General features: G+C 43.9%; 1 protein-coding gene across 1 annotated transcript in view; it reads right to left on the reverse strand.

The window, feature by feature from the left end:
* VAV2 (vav guanine nucleotide exchange factor 2) overlaps nucleotides 1-18,660 on the reverse strand; it is a 305,666-nt gene that overhangs the window by 243,156 nt on the left and 43,850 nt on the right. Inside the window, exon 2 of the mRNA XM_054997449.1 lies at nucleotides 6,634-6,750. Coding sequence (XP_054853424.1) covers nucleotides 6,634-6,750 — 117 coding nt within the window. The remainder of the gene's footprint in view (nucleotides 1-6,633; nucleotides 6,751-18,660) is intronic.

The following is an 18,660-nucleotide window of genomic DNA, read 5'->3' on the forward strand; positions in this document are numbered from 1 at the left end:
GAGTACCAGGACTTAAGTCAGGTGTTGGAAGAGGAGGAGGCGGATGAATTACCTCCTCACAGAGCTACAGATTGTGCAATCGAGTTGATCCCAGGGACTAAATTGCCAAAAGGGAAAATTTACTCGATGAGCCCAGGAGAAAGAGCAGAGTTATTGATAAAATAAGAGTTCATTGATAAAAAACCTGGCACGAGGCTTCATCCGGCCAGCTAACTCCCCCTATGTCACCCCAGTGCTATTCAGAAAGAAAAACAACGGGGGCTTGCGATTCTGCACAGATTATAAAGGAATCAATGCAGTCTCAATGTCGAACATCTACCGCATCCTGTTGATCAGAGACTTGTTAGGGGTAGCAGCTCAGGGAAAAACACTCACAAAGCTGGACCTCCGAGATGCATTTTTCTGAGTGATAATAAAGGAGGGGGATGAGTGGAAGACTGCTTTTAATACCCCCCTGGAGCAATTTGAATATCAAGTCATGCCTTTCAGGTTGCAAGGGGCCCCTGGGGTGTTCATGAATTTAATTAATGATGTCTTACCCAAGTACCTTTATAAGGGAATAATCATTTATCTTGATGACGTGGTGGTATATTCAGAGGATTATGAGTCCCATGTGAAATTGGTGTGGGAGGTGCTAAAAACCCTGTACCAACACAAACTGTATGTGAAACTGTCCAAGAGTGAGTTTCATAAAGAGGAGATGGATTTCCTGGGGTCCCGAGTATCGGGGAGACGCTTAGGAATAGATACGGCCGAAGTGGAAGCCGTGCGAAAATGTATATCTTCCTAATGCAAATGAAAGAAAATGAATGGGTGGAGAAATGTAAAACATTATGGGAACGGAATTTAGGTAATAATATTGATCCGACACAGTGAAATGAGATATGGAAAGTAAATATCAAAATAACTAAATCTACTACGTTCAAAGAGAACTTATATAAGATGTTCCATAGGTGGTATTTAACACCAGATAGACTGGCAAAAATGATTAAAAATATGTCAAATAAGTGCTGGAAGTGTAAAAAATGTACAGGGACATTCTTTCATATATGGTGGTCCTGTATAGAAGTGCATAGATAATGGTACACAAACTAATACAAAGTATTCTGCAGATATCAATTCTGCTCAAACCAGAAACTTTTTTATTAAACTGTATGCCGGATATGAGCAAGGAGAAAAAACATTTGATAATTCATGTTGTAACGGCAGCTAGAATTTTACTAGCGTCTTACTGGAAACAACAAAGAATTCCACAGCAAGAAGAGCTAATAGAGAAAATAATGGAAACTGCGGAAAGGGACAAATTAACTTCATTAAAGGAAGGGCAAATGGAAGAAGATTTTCAATGAACGTGTTGCCTAGAATGATGTTCCTAATGCAAACAATACCAATTGTAAAAGACAGAAAACAGTTTGAAAAATGGCAGAAGAAGATATCGGAATTTGTGTGGGCAGGAAAGAAACCAAGAGTAAAGATGAAAGTTCTTTGTGATGCTAAGGAAAGAGGTGGAATGCAGTTACCTGATCTTCGACTTTACCATGAAGCGATATGTTTAGTCTGGCTAAAAGAATGGGTGTCTTTAACCAATCACAAACTACTAACTTGGGAAGGTTATAATAAACTATTTGGATGGCATGCATATATGTGGTACGATAAGTATAAAATGGACGCAATGTTTCAGCACCACTATTTGAGAAGAAATTTATTGCTGACTTGGCTAAAGTACAAAAAATTTATAGACCAGAAGAAACCACTTTGGATTGTACCAGCTGAGGTGATCAACCCAAAGAATATAAAGGAAAAGAATGGCTTACTCTCAAAGACTTAACAGAAATAACAGATAATGAGTTGAACCTTAAACCAAATGAGGAGTTGCCATTCAAATATGGTTGGTTGCAATATAGACAAATCAAAGACTTATTTGATTCAGAACAAAGAAAAACAGGCTTTAGAACCAAGAACTCAGAGCTAGAAGAATTACTGTTGGGAGATAATAGAAAAATAATTTCTAAAATGTACAAATTGTTATTGAAGTGGTTTACAGAAGATGAGACAGTCAAGGTGCAAATGGTAAAGTGGGCTATAAATTGTAATAATGAAATAACGATGGAAGCATAGGAACAATTATGGAAAAATACTTTAAAAATATCAACATGTACCAGTATTAGAGAGAATGGCTATAAAATGTTATATAGATGGTATTTAACACTGAAAAAATTAGCCATAGCCAACAAACAGCTATCTAATAAGTGTAGGAAATGTAAGGAGCATGAAGGTTCTCTATTTCATATGTGGTGGACTTGTTGTAAGGCTAGAGACTTTTGGACAATTATGGTCTTTCGAGGGGTTCTAAAGAAATTAAGTAAAATAAGATATAATTAAGATCTTTACTAATAATAAGAAAAGAACAACTTTAACATAGAAATAAGGTATCATTAATAACGGGGGGTTGTAGTGCTGTTGGAAGTCACTATCAAAAAGGGGGGGGGAAATATACACAGGGGAATTGAAATGGAATGTATTTGTATTTGAAATTGATTATATATTGACCCATCCAATAAAAATCTATTATAAAAAAATAAAAGGGAGAAGACTTTTCCGCACCATGGGATCCCTTCTACAAAAGGATGATAAACAAATACAATGACTAAATGTAATGTAATATTAAGGGTAATAAAACATGATATAATTAAACTCACACTTAAAGATGTAGTAGGATGAAATATAGGAGGTGAAAAACTAGATAATGGATATAGACAAGCATAATGATAACTGTCTCATGTTTCCTTATGTATCTGTGAAAAACAATAAAAATATCTATTAAAAAAAAGAACCCGTGCTCGGATGGGAAGCCTCAATAACGTGGCGGCAGCTACAGTCATTCTTGGGGTTTGCTAACTTCTACCGACCCTTCATAAAAAATTTTGCTCAAGTTGCCTTACTGCTTACAGACTCACTAAAAACCAAGGGGAAGGGTGCTGGAAAAGTGAAACCGAATGCCAAACTAGCCTCATCTAAGGAATGCCAAGCGGCCTTTGAGGAGTTAAAAACTTGCTTCACCTCCGAATCTGTATTGTGCCATCCTGATGAGAGCCGCCTGTTCGTGATACAGGTGGACGCGAGCGATGTCGCTATGGGAGGAGTCCTCCTGCAGGAGGGGGAGGATGGGAAAATGCGCCCCTGTGCTTGTGTGTCCAAAAAAATTTCGGAGACCAAATGGAATTGGGTAGAATGGGAAAAGGAAGCGACAGCGGTCAAACTGGCCCTAAGTATGTGGAGGCACTGGCTGGAGGGAGCCAAGGTGCCATTTGAGGTGTAGACTGATCACAGAAATCTGGATGCATTGCAAGAGCCTCACAGACTGGGAGTCAAACAGCTGTGATGAGTGGAGTTTTTCTCACGATTCAACTTTGTACTTAAACATTTCCCTGGGAAAGAAAATTTTCTGGCAGATGCGCTGTCCCGCCTCCCTCAACACGACAGCCAACGGGAGGAAGTGGTAGACATGATGTTTTCCCCTGCCCAGTTAGGAGGTGCTATGATTACCAGGAACCAAGCAGCAAAGATGGACCGCCTTTCCGTTCCTCCCCCCCTCCATAGTGGGAAGAGAAAATTAAGGCAGAACTAGAAAAGGGGGTGGGGGGAGAATCGGCCTGAGGACTTAGAGAAAGGAGAAAATGATTGCTGGTATAAGAACAACAAAATGTATGTCCCGCCAGGACTAAGGGGAGAGATATTGAAACTGTCATGATGCCAAACTGGCCGGGCATCTGGATTATTTAAAAACACTGCACTTAATACAAAGACAGTTTTGGTGGCCAGGAATGCGGAAGGATGTATCGCAATACGTATCCACATGTCAGACCTGTTTAATGGGGGGGGGAAGAGGGGAGAAACCTCCGGGACTATTACAACCTCTATAAACCCCACCCCAACCCTGGTCTATAGTTTCCATGGACTTCATCACTGACCTCCCCCCAAGCAAAGGGGAAACAGTAATTTGGGTGGTGGTGGTGGATTTGTTTCCCAAACAAGCCCACTTCATCCCATGCTCTAAGTTGCCAATAGCCAAAAAGTTGGTCACATTTTTCATGCAACATGTAGTAAGACTCCATTCATTTCCTGACAAAATAATATCGGATCGGGGCCCACAATTTGTTGCCAAGTTTTGGTGGGAGCTGATGGAAGTAACAGGAATGACTCAAGGTTTGAGTTCAGCATACCATCCCGAGACCGATGGGCAATCCAAAAGGGTTAATCCTGGAGCAATTTTTATGATGTTACATTAATTATCAACAAGATAATTGGACTGATTTTCTAGCATTTGCAGAATATTGGTGCAATAATAGCATTCATAGCTCTATGGGAGCATCCCCCTTCAAGATCACACAATGCTTCGAAGGCAAACCCTTGCCTTTTGTGAAAGACCCCCGCCCGGCAGTGGGGGGGGGATCTCAGTGCTTGGTGGAACTCTATTGTGGAACAGTGGGATCTAATAACAAAAACTCTGGGGATTACAAAAAACAAAAAACCAAAAAACATGCAGACTGTAAACACTCCCCCCACCCCCCGGGATCTGAAACCTGGAGATGAGGTTTATAATCTCAAAGTGGAACAACCGAGCAAAAAGTTGGGATGGAAGTACATTGGACCTTATAAAATTCTCGAAGTAATAAATGGAGTGGCGGTTAAACTAGACTTGCCAAAGAATTTAAGACACATACATCCAGTATTCCACTTCAGCTTGTTGAAGAAAGCCCCAGAGGCAGACACTTGGCACCCAAAATCTGGAGTCCCCCCTCCCCCCCGGTGGATGGACAACCTCATCATGAAGTGGAAGTTGGACTCCAAATGGAAAAGCGGAAAATTGTTTTACTTCATTCAGTGGAAGTACTTTGACCAGAGTCAGAATGAGTGGGTTCAATCTAAAGATGTAAAAGCTAAAAGGCTCATAGAAGCAACATCAGCCCTTGAAACCATGGCAAGGAGAAGCCTCCAGGTTGGGCAGGCCCACTATAAAATACTATGACCTAGGATTCCTAGTCAACACAGCAGAGCCTTCCTAGCATAGCTCAGCTCAAGCACTTCTTCCAGCTCCAGCTGCATCCGGGTAAAGCAGGAACCAGCTGCATCTCAGGTCTTGATTTGGGCCCGGCCGCCAACAGCCTGGGCCTGCTGGTTCTGCAGGGTACTGTGCAACACATCTGTACAGTAACTTGTCAGTAATCCCGTCTCTTATGTGGATTCCTGGTGATATTCCATATGCCCCATATATGAATTTAGCTTATTAAAATGTTTTTTGCCATGCCTTTCCCCTCCTAAGAGAGCCCCAGGCAGTTTACAGTATATCTGGGTAATCTCAGAAGTAACAATAAGCATGGTCAATGAAGAAGAAAACTGAGCCCATTCACGGGGAGGGCAGGTTAAAAACTGAATAAAATAATTTTAAAAATAATAAAATCAAAAGAGAACAGTAAGCCAAGACCCAGCCTCTGAAAGCCTCAGCTACATACAGATCCTTCAAGTCCCCCAAATGCACTTTTTAAACAACGATGATTTACCAAGCACCCCCAAAATCAGCAGGGCCAGAAACTTCCTAACATACTGTTGTAGGTGGCTGAAGCTGCAGCTTGCAGACCCTCCTCTGGCAGAAGCTGTCCTAATCAGTCTCATAGGATGAAAGGAACAATTAGTAAAATAAGAAGAGGTCCCCTTTAAGGGTGCATTTCCCAGAATTAAACCCCAAATCAGAGGGAGCCCCGTGGCACAGAGTGGTAAGCTGCAGTAGTGCAGCCCAAGTTCTGCTCACAACCTGAGTTCAATCCTGGTGGAAGCCAGGTTCAGGTAGCCGGCTCAAGGTTGACTCAGCCTTCCATCCTTCCGAGGTCGGTAAAATGAATACCCGGTTTCCTGGGGGTAAAGTATAGATGGCTGGGGAAGGCAATGGCAAACCACCCCATGACAAAAAAAGTCTGCCAAGAAAATGTCATGATGCAACGTCCCCCCATGGGACAGTTATGACTCGGTGTTTGCAAAGGGGACTACCTTTACCTTTTACCAGACAGGGAGCCACAGCGGATGTTTTCAAGAGCCCATAATTAACATGATCAGACTAATAAACTCCCCAGGAAGACGACAAGCTGACTGCAGTCTTCAAGGGAAGCCCCACATACAGTGTTGCAGCAATCTGTTCCAGACAGACACAACTATGTACTTGGCTCCAGGAAAAAGTGCACCTACAGAGACCAGATGAGCAAAGGTGAAGAAGCTTGAAAGCCAGGGCACTAAGGGGCGGGGTGCAGAATGATCTTCTAGACATCTTTTTAAGCCACCACCCAGTCTCCTGCCTCCCCCCTTCACTTACTCCATCAAAGATGCCTAACACAACAGAAAGAAAGAGAACTAACACATTCTTTCAAAAAATCCAGAAGAGTTAGCTGTATTAGGCTGTAGTTGCAAAATGGCAGAGTCCATCTGACAAAGAGAAATGTGGTTCTCGAAAGCTTATTCTACTATAAAGTTAGTTAGTCTTAAAGGTGCTACTGGACTCTTTGCCACATTCTTTCAAAAGACTTTGGTATGTTCCTTTTCTCGAAAACAATGTGTTTTTAAAAAGAAATTAAGTTCTCTTACCTTCCCAAAATCTCGCACATCGAAGAGATCAAACGGATCAAACAGCTCACTGTTCCGTAGGCCAAATTTGTCATGACACACTTTGAGAAAAGTCCGAATATTCTTCAAACAGAGAAACTGGAGGGTGGAAAACAAAAAGACATTCAATTCTAATTTGATATTGTGGATATTTATTAGCTTCACAAAGTACACTGCACAGAAAAAAGAGAAGTGAACATTTTGAGTGCTTCATCTACTTAAGCTTGACAATCTTACAACCACCTTGTAAATTAAACCAGCACTATTATCATCTTTGTCCTGCAAAGAGAGGATCACTAGAGGCCACTTGATGAATTCAGGTGAGGTAAAATTTGAACTGCGGACTTCCTCCCTCAGTCACTACCTGACACTTGGCCCTCAGAACAGGGATTGAAAGTAATGTCCTTCTTCTTTTGCCTCCAGTATTCAGAGATAGGTAGTGCATTTGCGCATAGAGTCACAGGGTTGGAAGGGACCTCCAGGTTCACCTAGTCCAACCCCCTGAACAAGGCAGGAAAATCACATCCACCTCCCCCCCCGCACGCACACGCACACACACTCAGTGACCCTTGCTCCATGCCCAGAAGATGGCACCGTCAGGATCTCTGGCCAAACTGGGCTAGAGAAAATTGCTTCTGACCCCAAAGTTGCAATCAGCATTACCCTGGAACTTTAAGAAGGGCCACAACAACTAAGCACTGATGTAACCCTTCCTCACAGAATCACAGATTTGGCCATACAGACCTCTAGTCCAACCTCCTGACCAATGCAGGATGAGCCGAAAGCATCTCTGACAAGCCTTCTCTTGAAAACTGCCAGTGAAAGGGAGCTCACCACCTCCCTAGGCAGCTGATTCCACCTTTGAACTACTCTGACCATGAAAAAGTTTTTCCTAATATCCAGCCGGTACTTTTGTGCATGTAATTTAAGCCCATTGTTTCGGGTCCTACCCTCTGCTGCCAACTGGAACAGCTCCTTGCCCTCCTCCAAATGACAGCCTTTCAAATATTTAAAGAGAGCAATCATGTCCCCCCTCAACCTCCTCTTCTCCAAACTAAACATTCCCAAGGCCCTCAGCCTTTCCTCGTAGGGCTCAGTCTCCAGACCCCTGATCATCCTCGTCGCTCTCCTCTGCAACCTCTCGATTTTGGCCACATCCTTTTTGAAGTGAGGCCTCCAGAACTGCACACAATACTCCAGGTGCAGCCTGACCAGGGCACTATAGAGATGGACTATGACCTCCTGTGATTTCAATGCAATGGCCCCTTTGATACAACCCAAGACTGAGTTTGCCTTTTTTGCCACCGCATCACACTGACTGCTCATATTTAGTTTACAGTCCACTCTTACTCCAAGATCTCTTTTGCATACACTGCCACCTAGAAGTGTACCCCCCACCCTGTATTTGTGCTTCACATTTTTGTTGCCCAGATGGAATACTGTGCACGTATCTATGTTGAATTGCATCCTGTTCACAACCGCCCACTTCTCCAGAGTATTCAGGTCTTGCTGAATTCTTCTTCTTGGGTGTTTGCCACTCCTCCCAATTTGGTATCATCAGCAAATTTAATGGGTAGCCCCTTTACCCCTTCATCCAGATGATTGACAAAAATATTGAAAAGTACAAAGCCTAAAACCGAGCCCTGCAGCACCCCACTGGACACCTCCCTCCAATCTAATGAAACGCCATTGACCACCACTCTGGGTGCGGTCCTATAACCAGTTCCCTATCCACTGAACTGTCCTATAGTCCAGTCTACAGTTTTCCAGTTTACCCATTAGAATGTCATGGAGAACCTTGACATTCTAAGCTTTACTGAAATCCAGGTTAATCACGTCAACAGAGTTCCCACAATCCAGTAAACTCGTCACTCGATCAAAGAAGGAAACCAGGTTGGTATGACAAGATCTGTTGGGGACAAAACCACGTTGACTTCCCTGGATCACTAAGTGGTCCTTCAGATGCTTATAGATCGATCCCTTTAAAATCTGCTCTAATATCTTCCCAGCAACAGAAGTCAGACTGACCAGCCTGTAGTTTCCTGGGTTGTGCTTCTTCCCTTTCTTAAAGATTGGGATAACATTCGCTCTTCTCCAATCATGTGGCACATCCCCAGTCCTTCAGGAGGCTTTGAAGATGATGGACAGAGGCTCTGCAAGTTCTCTAGAAAGTTCTTTGAGCACTCTTGGGTGCACACCATCCAGCCCAGGGGATTTGTATTCGTCCAGATGCCTCTCCACAACCTCTCTGTCAATGTCAACTAGCCACCCAGGTGTCCTGTCATGTCTACTACCATCTCTAGATGGGTTCAAGTTCTTCAAGGAGAAAACAGAGGCAGAAAGTCATTAAGCCTGTCTGCTTTTTCTCTGTCCTCCATCAGAGTTTCTCCTTCCACTCCCAATAGCGGTCCACTTGCCTTTTTTACTTTGCGTTTACTTCTCACATTGAGCCAGTTTGGTGTAGTGGTTAAGAGCACAGGACTCTAATCTGGAGAACCAGGTTTGATCCCTCACTCCTCCACCTGAAGCCAGCTTGCTGACCTTGGGCTAGTCACAGTTCTCTGGAGCTCTCTCAGCTCCACCCACCTCACAGAGTGTTTTGTTGTGGGGATAATAGTAACATACTTTGTAAACCACTCTGAGTGGGTGTTAAGTCATCCTGAAGGGCAGTATATGAATCCAATGTTATTATTATAACTGTAGAAGTTTTTCTTATTGTAGCAAGCCCCCCTGGCCAGACCCAGCTCATATTGAGCTTTGGCTTCTCTGATGGCTGATCTGCAATACCTAGTAACCCTCATATATTCCTCTTTAGAGGTCTGTCCTTCTATCCATTTCCTGAACATTTCCCTTTTCTCCCTTAGCTTAGTCTGGAGCTCTCTGTTCATCCACACCAGTTTCTTGGAGCCCTTACCATGTTTCCATCTTGCTAGAGAAGTGAGAGCTTGAGCTTGCCAAAGCTCATGTTTGAGAAGAGCCCACCCTTCACTCGCTCCTTCTCCTTCCAGCACACTCCCCCATGGAATGACTCTCATCAAGCCTCTGAGTTCATTGAAGTCGGCCCTACAAAAATCTAATCTACGATTCTGGCTACGAACTTCCTTGCCCCCCCCCAACAACTGGAATTCAAGGAAGACATGGTCACTTCCCCCAAGGTCCCCACCACCTTCACCCCATCTACCAATTCTTCCCTGTTGGTTAATATTCGGTCTAGTATGGCCAAGCCCCTTGTAGCTTCCTCCACCTTTTGAAAAAGGAAGTTATCAGCCAGACAGGTCAGGAAGTCACGTGAGTCTTGTCGCTTTGCTGAGCTTGTCTCCCAGCACACATTGGGGAAGTTGAAGTCACCCACAATTATAATTCCTGCCCTCCCTCTCACGATCTGCCTAGGTTCACAGAATTAGCATTGCTGTCAGATGGCCATCTAGCCTCTGCTTAAAAACCTCTAAAGAAGGAGAGCTCACCACCTCCCAAGAAAGTCTGTTCCACTGAAGGAAACTCTGTCAGGAAGTTCTTCCTAATGTTTAGCCAAAAACTCTTTTGATTTAATTTCAACCCATTGGTTCTAACTCAACCTTCTGGGGCAACCGAAAACAACCCCATGGAGGTTCCATTTATCTATCATGGCTATTGAGACTAATTCCTCCTTAACTGGCCCTCTTCAAAGCAAAAAAGATATTTACCACTTCTACATCCATTTCTAGGAAAAAGGGATGAAACAGCATTCGCATTTTCAGTCCCAAACAGTCCCCACCTGCCTAGAGGTAAAAAATGTCCAAAGTCATGGGGGGAGGGGAGAAATTTGGGAGAGGGGAGAAATTTGGGGGAAACTGAAATGTATGCAATAATTACTTATTATCACACCCTTATTTTATTGCTTTAACAACCGCATATAAAACTGTACTATATGGAATGTTTATGAGATTTAAAAATATAAATGCTTTAGTTTTCTAAAAGCAGAATTATAAACATGCCCAGTACTATTTATTTATTTACTATATTTATAGTCCTCCTTTCTTACTGAGATTCATTACACAATTCAAATCCATACGATCAACATGAACAGACATCCAATAAACAATGGACTAGGATTACAGAAATCTGAATAAGCCTGTTAGATATGACACAGACTGCCGTTATCATGCAGGAGAACAGTATCACATCAGTAGAAAACAACACTGCTACTCCCTCTCCTACTTTGGCACAAGCTTATCTTATCTTAGTTTTGGCCAGCTAAGAGGTAGAAAAAATAAAAGTCAAGAATAGAAAAGTCAAATTTTATAGTGAAATAAAGAAAGCATTATCTGTCTCATACAGCCACAAGAGAGCACACTTGGATACCGAGATAAACTTTACAACACGGTAAACGCTGGATTCAAAAGTGTATTATACAAATCATAGCATATTTATTACTTCTAAATTTATGCACTTTTAAATAAACATATTCTTGAAAAATATGTTATATATGTCTAAAGTATACACAGGAAGTATCATTATCTAATGCTTATTTATTGACTTCATTTATACCCACTTCTCTCTTCAATGGGGACCCAAAGTAGCTTACAACTTTCTTCTCCCTCCTCCATTTTATCCAGGCATTCCATTCAGATTCAGCAATGGAGGGGAGGGGGCCATGCCCAGCCTGGATTGCGCACCCCACCTCTTTCATGACTTTTGCAACTGATTTGCATCTACATGGTCCTCACCAACTGCTCCCTCTTCCCCCTCCCCTCACCACCTATATGTCTCTGGCCAGTTTCTTCATAACATCCATGCATCTGATGAAGAGTGCTATGGTTCTCAAAAGATTTTGCCTCAATAAAGTTGGTTGGTCTTAAAGGTGCTACTGGACTTTTTACTACGTTGCAACTACAGACTAACACAGCTAACTCCTCAGGTTTTTAAAAAAACCTTTTCTTCTTTGGGGGACTAAATGGATGCTGTCTGGGTGCTTGCCAATGGTTGCTTTATTGAATTTTTGATTTTGGGTTTCAAAATGTTTCAATTGGTTTTAATTTACATTCCAAAAGCTTTGTAAACTTGTGCTAATAGTAGGAATATGGTTACTAATATGACTATCATCCATAACACCAGAAGGAAGGAGCAATTCACCTTCTCATATGCAGCTGGTTCAAATCTAGACTGGTTTCTCTCTCTAGCCCAGCTCCCACAACCCTGCTTTTTATTCTTCTCTTTTGTTTTGCTTTGCTGAATTGCTCTAATTTTAAATTGGAGGCACTGCCTTGAACATGCAACTGTAGGAAGCCAGAATAGCTTTAAAACTAAAACGCCCAATACACAACTCCACCATGAGTACGAGATTTGCTCACTTTTCTTTTCTGTCAGCCTCTACACCCTGGCACCCTTAACCATGGCTCAGTCAGCAGACATTAGCAAACCATGAAAAACTTCATTTTCTGATTTATATATCAAAAGTGTAGAAACAAATCAGACAGTTTTTTTCTGACTTGGTAAGCAATCCTACACGCTTATACCAATCCCCCATTGCAACAACCCCATTGCTTTCTCTTGTTTGTGCCCAAATGTGTTCGCTCTTTCTGTCTTCTCCATTACCAACAAGGAAGAAAGGATTCCTGAGGACCAGCTACACCAAACATGAACACAAAAATAGCTGTCATGTTTTCACCAGCTTACTTTGATGGGCATTCTCTAGAGGGAAAATGGGGGTGAAGTTTTCTGCAGAAGGCTGGGTTAGACAGGCACAGCTAATTGCTCTTCTTGGAATGAGTAACACCATCATCTCAAATTCCTCACACACCTTTAAGCCATCCACTTTCAAAGTCAGTCCTGTAAACAGGCTGGCATGAGGCTGCAAAATGAAGGCTTGCTGCAGCCCTGCCTCTCCTCCACGCAGCAAATGTGCACCAGTCACTGAACACAGTCATGAATCCTGCTCCCGGACTGATCAGTAACCTGGTCAAAAACCAGTTTCAGGGGTTTCAACCATGAACTTCAGGGTCTCGGGCCTGTACCATGGCTGGAAAGATGAACCCTCTCCAGGCAGAGGGAAGGGAAAGGAAGGCATCCAACATCACTCCCTGTGGGTGGCAAACAGTAGGAGGTCTCTGGATTGAGTGGGCCTGACATGGCTTTTGGGCTGGAAAACCCAAATTCCAGGGACGGTGATACACAGTTCCACCCTTGCCCTAGCCGAGGGCCTCTTCAAGAAGGCACTGCTGGAGGGAGCAGAATCCCCAGCCACCCTCCCCACTTTGTGCCAACCATGTAGCCTCTGCTCTCCTCACCACCTTCTTTGCAGCATAGAAATGGCAGCAACCTCCCCTACAGGGCTGTTGTGATGGCAAAGACCACAGGGCACCTATACACTGAATCGGAGAGGCTGGGATACTATGCAATGCTCAGTGCTAGCCAACCTGTGCTCATTCCATACTTTATGGGGTTTCACAGCTGCAAATAAGGACGCCCGTGCACCCCTGGAAAAGGTCAGTCCTGACCACAGGATCACTGCCTGAAAGGTCCACTCCCACAGCATCAAGTGCTGCACCTGGCAATTACCTATCCTGCACAGACTTAAAAGCCTGTTGAGAGCCTTTGGGTTAAAACACAGGTGGTCTGAAGTGGACTGGACCCAGTTCTAAATGCACTCAGACCCTAGGTTCTGGATGGCATGTGGTATCTCAAACAGGAGGAGTGAGCAAACTGTTAGCAGCCACCGATATATGTCCCCCTCCCGTGGGGGGCCCCTCTGGCTCCAGGCTCAGATATCCTCACACAATCATCACTATGCATCTCTGTGAGTCAGACGTAAAACACTGAGCTGGGTGCCATTAGCAACTGTTGTGAGCTCCAGTTTCCAAGACAGGCAGCGTTTTGTCACTCAAGTTTTGGTTGCACATTCAGCATGTAACAGCAAACCTGCGCAAATGTCCAAAGAGGCAGCTTGTCAAACAATAGCTTGGGGCCAAGGCTGAGGCAAAAGCCATGCTAAAAACCATTAAGATCCCCAATGGTACTTCCTGGGGGGAAAAAAGGTTTCTGTGACCGCATAAGTTATGCCAACTGAGCAAATTACAGACTCGTAGGTTAGATTTTCGTAGGGCCAACTTCGATGAACTCAGAGGCTTGATGAGAGTCATTCCGTGGGGGAGTGTGCTGGAAGGGAAAGGAGCGAGTGAAGGGTGGGCCATTCTCGAACACGAGCTTTTGCAAGCTCAAGCCCTCACTATCCCAGCAAGACAGAAACATGGTAAGGGCTCCGAGAAACCGATGTGGATGCACAGAGAGCTCCAGAATAAGCTAAGGGAGAAAAAGGAAATGGAGAGAAGGACAGACCTCTAAAGAGGAGTATATGAGGGTTACTAGGTACTGCAGATCAGCCATCAGAGACGCCAAAGCTCAGTATGAGCTGGGTCTGGCCAGGAGGGCTCGCTACAATAAGAAAAACTTCTACAGATATGTGAGAAGCAAACGCAAGATAAAAGAGGCAATTGGACCGCTGTTGGGAGTAGATGGAGAAACTCTGATGCAGGACAGAGAAAAAGCAGACAGGTTTAATGACTTTTTTGCCTCTGTTTTCTCCCTGAAGACACCTGAGTGGCTAATTGACATTGACAGAGAGGTTGTGGAGAGGCATCTGGTTGCACTGGATGAATACAAATCCCCTGGGCCGGGGGTGCACCCAAGAGTGCTGAAAGAACTTTCTAGAGAACTTGCAGAACCCCTGTCCATCATCTTCAAGGCCTCCTGGAGGACTGGGGATGTGCCACAAGATTGGAGAAGAGCGAATGTTATCCCAATCTTTAGAAAGGCAAGAAGGATGACCCGGGAAACTACAGGCTGGTCAGTCTGACTTCTGTTGCTGGGAAGATATTAGAACAGATTTTAAAGGGATCAATCTGTAAGCATCTGAAGGACTGCTCAGTGATCTGGGGAAGTCAGCATGGTTTTGTCCCTAACAGATCTTGCCAGATCAACCTGGTTTCCTTCTTTGATCGAGTGACCAGCTTACTGGATCGGGGGAACTCTGTTGACGTGATTTATCTGGATGTCAGTAAAGCTTTTGATAAGGTCCCAGATGACATTCTGATGGGCAAACTGGAAGACTGTGGAGTGGACTATAGGACAGTTCGGTGGATAGGGAACTGGTTAGAGAACCACACTCAAAGAGTGGTGGTCAACGGCATTTCATCAGATTAGAGGGAGGTGTCCAGTGGGGTGCCGCAGGGCTCGGTTTTGGGCCTGGTACTTTTCAATATTTTTATCAATGATCTGGATGAAGGAGTGGAAGAGCTGCTCATTAAATTTGCTGATGATACCAAATTGGGAGGAGTAGCAAACACTCAAGAAGATAGAATTAAAATTCAACAAGACTTGAATATTCTGGAGAAGTGGGCAGCTATGAATAGGATACAATTCAACAAAGACAAGTGCACAGTATTACATCTGGGCCACAAAAAAGGGAAGCACAAATACTGGGTGGGGGATACACTTCTGGGCAGTAGTATATGTGAAAGGGAACTTGGGGTAAGAGTGGACTGTAAACTGAATATGAGCAGTCAGTGTGATGCAGTGGCAAAAAAGGCTAATTCAATCCTGGGTTGTATCAAAGGGGCCATAGCGTCGAAATCGCAGGAGGTCATAGCCCCTCTCTATACTGCCTTGGTCAGGCCACACGTGGAGTACTGTGTGCAGTTCTGGAGGCCTCACTTCAAAAAGGATGTGGCCAAAATCGAGAGGGTGCAGAGGAGAGCGACGAGGATGATCAGGGGTCATCAGGCTGAGCTCAAGGTACAGGTCCCCTGTTGGCGGGGGACATTAAAAAACCCTCACCCCACTTTCCCACTGGAATATTAATATTTTCTGCCTGTTCCCCCCTCATGGAATGTTTTCAGATGGGGGCTGAGCAACTTGGGTTTCCTCCCAAATGTATTTTATGATTTCAATGTTGTTTTTATTGTAACTATTTATTCATGTTGTAATCCACTCTGAGCAGATTAAAAAACCTAATGAACGAACAAACGAATGAACAAACGAACAAAGATACAAGCTCTGCCGGCAAGAGCAATGCTTCTCCTCCCTGCTTTTTGTAAAGGCTGACAGTTGGTGACTATTAATTGGGGGTTTTGTTCTAAATGGAGGCTGTTTTTATTGTTATTTTTGTTTACTGTCAAATTGTGTTGCCTTGTGATTTTTAAAGACGCCATAATTCTTTGTATGGCTTTTCAAGCACAGGAAACGCAGCTACAAAACTGACCCATTTGAGGCTGTCCCGCATGCCTCAAAGTTCTCAGTCCTTTCGCAAGAGGTCTGCTTTGCCTAATGGGGGAAGAGCGTAGCTTTCAGGGCCGGTTACCTGCCCACCACCCACCCCTCCCTCCCTCAGGGCATCAAGAACTGGAAAGTGGACCATTTCCCTGAGCAATGGACTCCCACCCCAGCCTCACCTCACAAGAAAATGCTGAATTTTGCTGGCATTATTATCCTAACTGTTTGTGACGGGGAGGGCTGCAGGGGATGTCTGAGACCTTTCCGAGAGAAATCTAACAATGCAGTAAATAAGATTGGCGGTAAGGGAACAGCAGGGAAGCCCCGTGATGGATGGGCTGGGATTTCATAAAGGCAGGAGTGTCATATCAAAAGCCAAGGGGGTGCTTTAGAACAGAAAAGACCTCCAGAGATTTCATCGGAGCTGCTGACATGGAAGGAAAACCATTCCACCTACATCAAATAGAAGCAAGGCGAGGCACTGAGCCCCAAGCCAAACGGCCAGGGCCTAGGGAGGTGGGCTCAAAAAGAGCCTGGAAATACTGCAGGTTTTGCCGTTCAAGATAAATGTGGTATTGGATGTAGAAAGTAAGTCTCTTTATTGCTTCCTGACGGTGATGTACGGCCTACCTCTTATCTTGCTGCAGGCACAAGCCAAGAAGTCACTGAGCCAAAGAAAACTTCTCTGGTAGAAGACCAAGCACATAAGCTTCATTGCCAAAAAAGGGGGAGGAGAAGCAAATGCATCTGGGAGGGGGCTGCAGGGGAAGGGATTGCAGTTGCTCTAGATGGAAAGGAAAAGCTAACCCCGATCTAAACCTCCCACCAAGCAATGATACAGCACAAGATACCCAAATATAAAACTTGAAAACCCCTGCCCAGGATTCCAGGCCCCCATTTCCCAGCCTCTCTGGAACCCCAACCTAGGCTAAAGGGACCTGAAGCCTGGGCAACTGCCACATTCATCCCTTTTGCAAAACTGATTCCATGTGGGGAGCAGAACCTCCTTGGGTCACATCACATTTCAGAGATCTCAGCCCAGTGTTTATCCTCAGCCTTTGCACATCCAGCCAGCTCACGTTTCACTGCCTTCCAGGGGAGGTGATGTGAACAAAGGGTTACACAAAGTTGACACCAGCCAGTCCTTTGGCAAGTCTTCCTTAGGATCACAGAGTTGGAAGAGGCCATACAGACCATCTAGTCCAACCCCCTGCCCAGTGCAGGATCAGCCTAAAGCATCTCTGACAAGTATTCATCCAGTCTCTTCTTGAAAACTGCCAGTGAAGGGGAGCTCCTTGGGAGATGGTGGGCTCTCCTTCTGTGGAGGTTTCAAGCAGAGGCTAGATGGCCATCTGACAGCAGTGCTGATTCTGTGAATCATGAGAGGGAGGGCAGGAAGGGTTACATCAGTGCTTAGTTCTCACGGCCCTTTGTTACATTCCAGGGTAAGGCCAATCACCACTTTGGGGTCAGGTAGCAATTTTCTACAAGCAGGTTTGACTAGGTATCCTGGAGGTGTTTCACCATCTTCTGGACATGAAGCAGGGGTCACTGGGGCAGTTGGGGGGAGGGGTAGTTGTGAAGTCCCTGCATTGTGCAGGGGGTTGGGCTAGATGATCCTAGAGGTACCTTCCAACCCTGTGATTCTATGATTCTAAGTCCATTTGAGATTTACATTTGATTGACTTGGAGGACTTGTTTTGCACTGAAGCAGGGTGGGGCATGGGTTCCCTCTCATTGACAGTCTTCAAGGAGGGGCTGGATGAATACTTGTCAGGGATGCTTTAGGTTGTTCCTGCACTGGGCAGGGAGTTGGACTAGATGGTCTGTATGGCCCCTTCCAACTCTGTGATTCTAAGATTCAATGTGACCACAATACACATACCAATTGTGATTCAAAAACACTCTGGATACAAATGGGTAATTAAAACTAACTCATAGCTTCCAAAAGTTAAGATAAAGGTATTTATATTATCATTCTCATGACCTACTGTAAAGTGACATGTGCAACAAACCAGAATAATGATAAATACATAATCAAAGTCATAAGTATTCAGAAGTTCCAGTCAAAATTGATCGAGGTAATGTACACTTAAAGAATCCACCCTTCACATAAAGGTCCAAAATCAGAAAGTTGAAACAGAAAGTTTGATCAGGATGATGCACTTTTGATTTTTGATCGTTGGCTATTTCAACTTTCTGATTTTGGACCTTTGTGTGAATGGTGAATTCTTTAAGTGTACATTACCTTGATCAATTTTGACTGGAATTTTTGAATACTTATGACTTTGATTATTTATTTATCATTATGTCAACTTCAAAATTGTGTAATTCCTCAGTAATCACTTTTGTCTTCTTGATGTTCAGCTGTAATCTTGCTTTGGTACTTTCTCCTTTAACCTTCAACAGTATTCAAGTCTTCACTATTTTCTGCCAGTAATGTGGTGTCATCTGCATATCTCAAATTGTTAATGTTCCTTCTAGCAATTTTCACTCCAATCTAATCCAATTTTCTGTATAATATGTTCTGCAAATAAATTGAACAGATAGGGAGATAAAATACATCCTAGTCTGACACCTCTGCCAATTGGAAACCATCCTGTTTTCCCATATTCTGTCCTAGCAGTAGCCTATGTCCAGAGTGCAGGTTACGCAACAACACAATCAGATGTTGGGACATACCCAATTCTTGTAATAAGGTCCATAGCTTCTCATGATCCACACAGTCAAAAACTTTGATGAAATCTACATAACATAGACTGA

Source organism: Eublepharis macularius, chromosome 14 (assembly GCF_028583425.1).
Source record: "Eublepharis macularius isolate TG4126 chromosome 14, MPM_Emac_v1.0, whole genome shotgun sequence".
Lineage (NCBI taxonomy): Eukaryota > Metazoa > Chordata > Lepidosauria > Squamata > Eublepharidae > Eublepharis > Eublepharis macularius.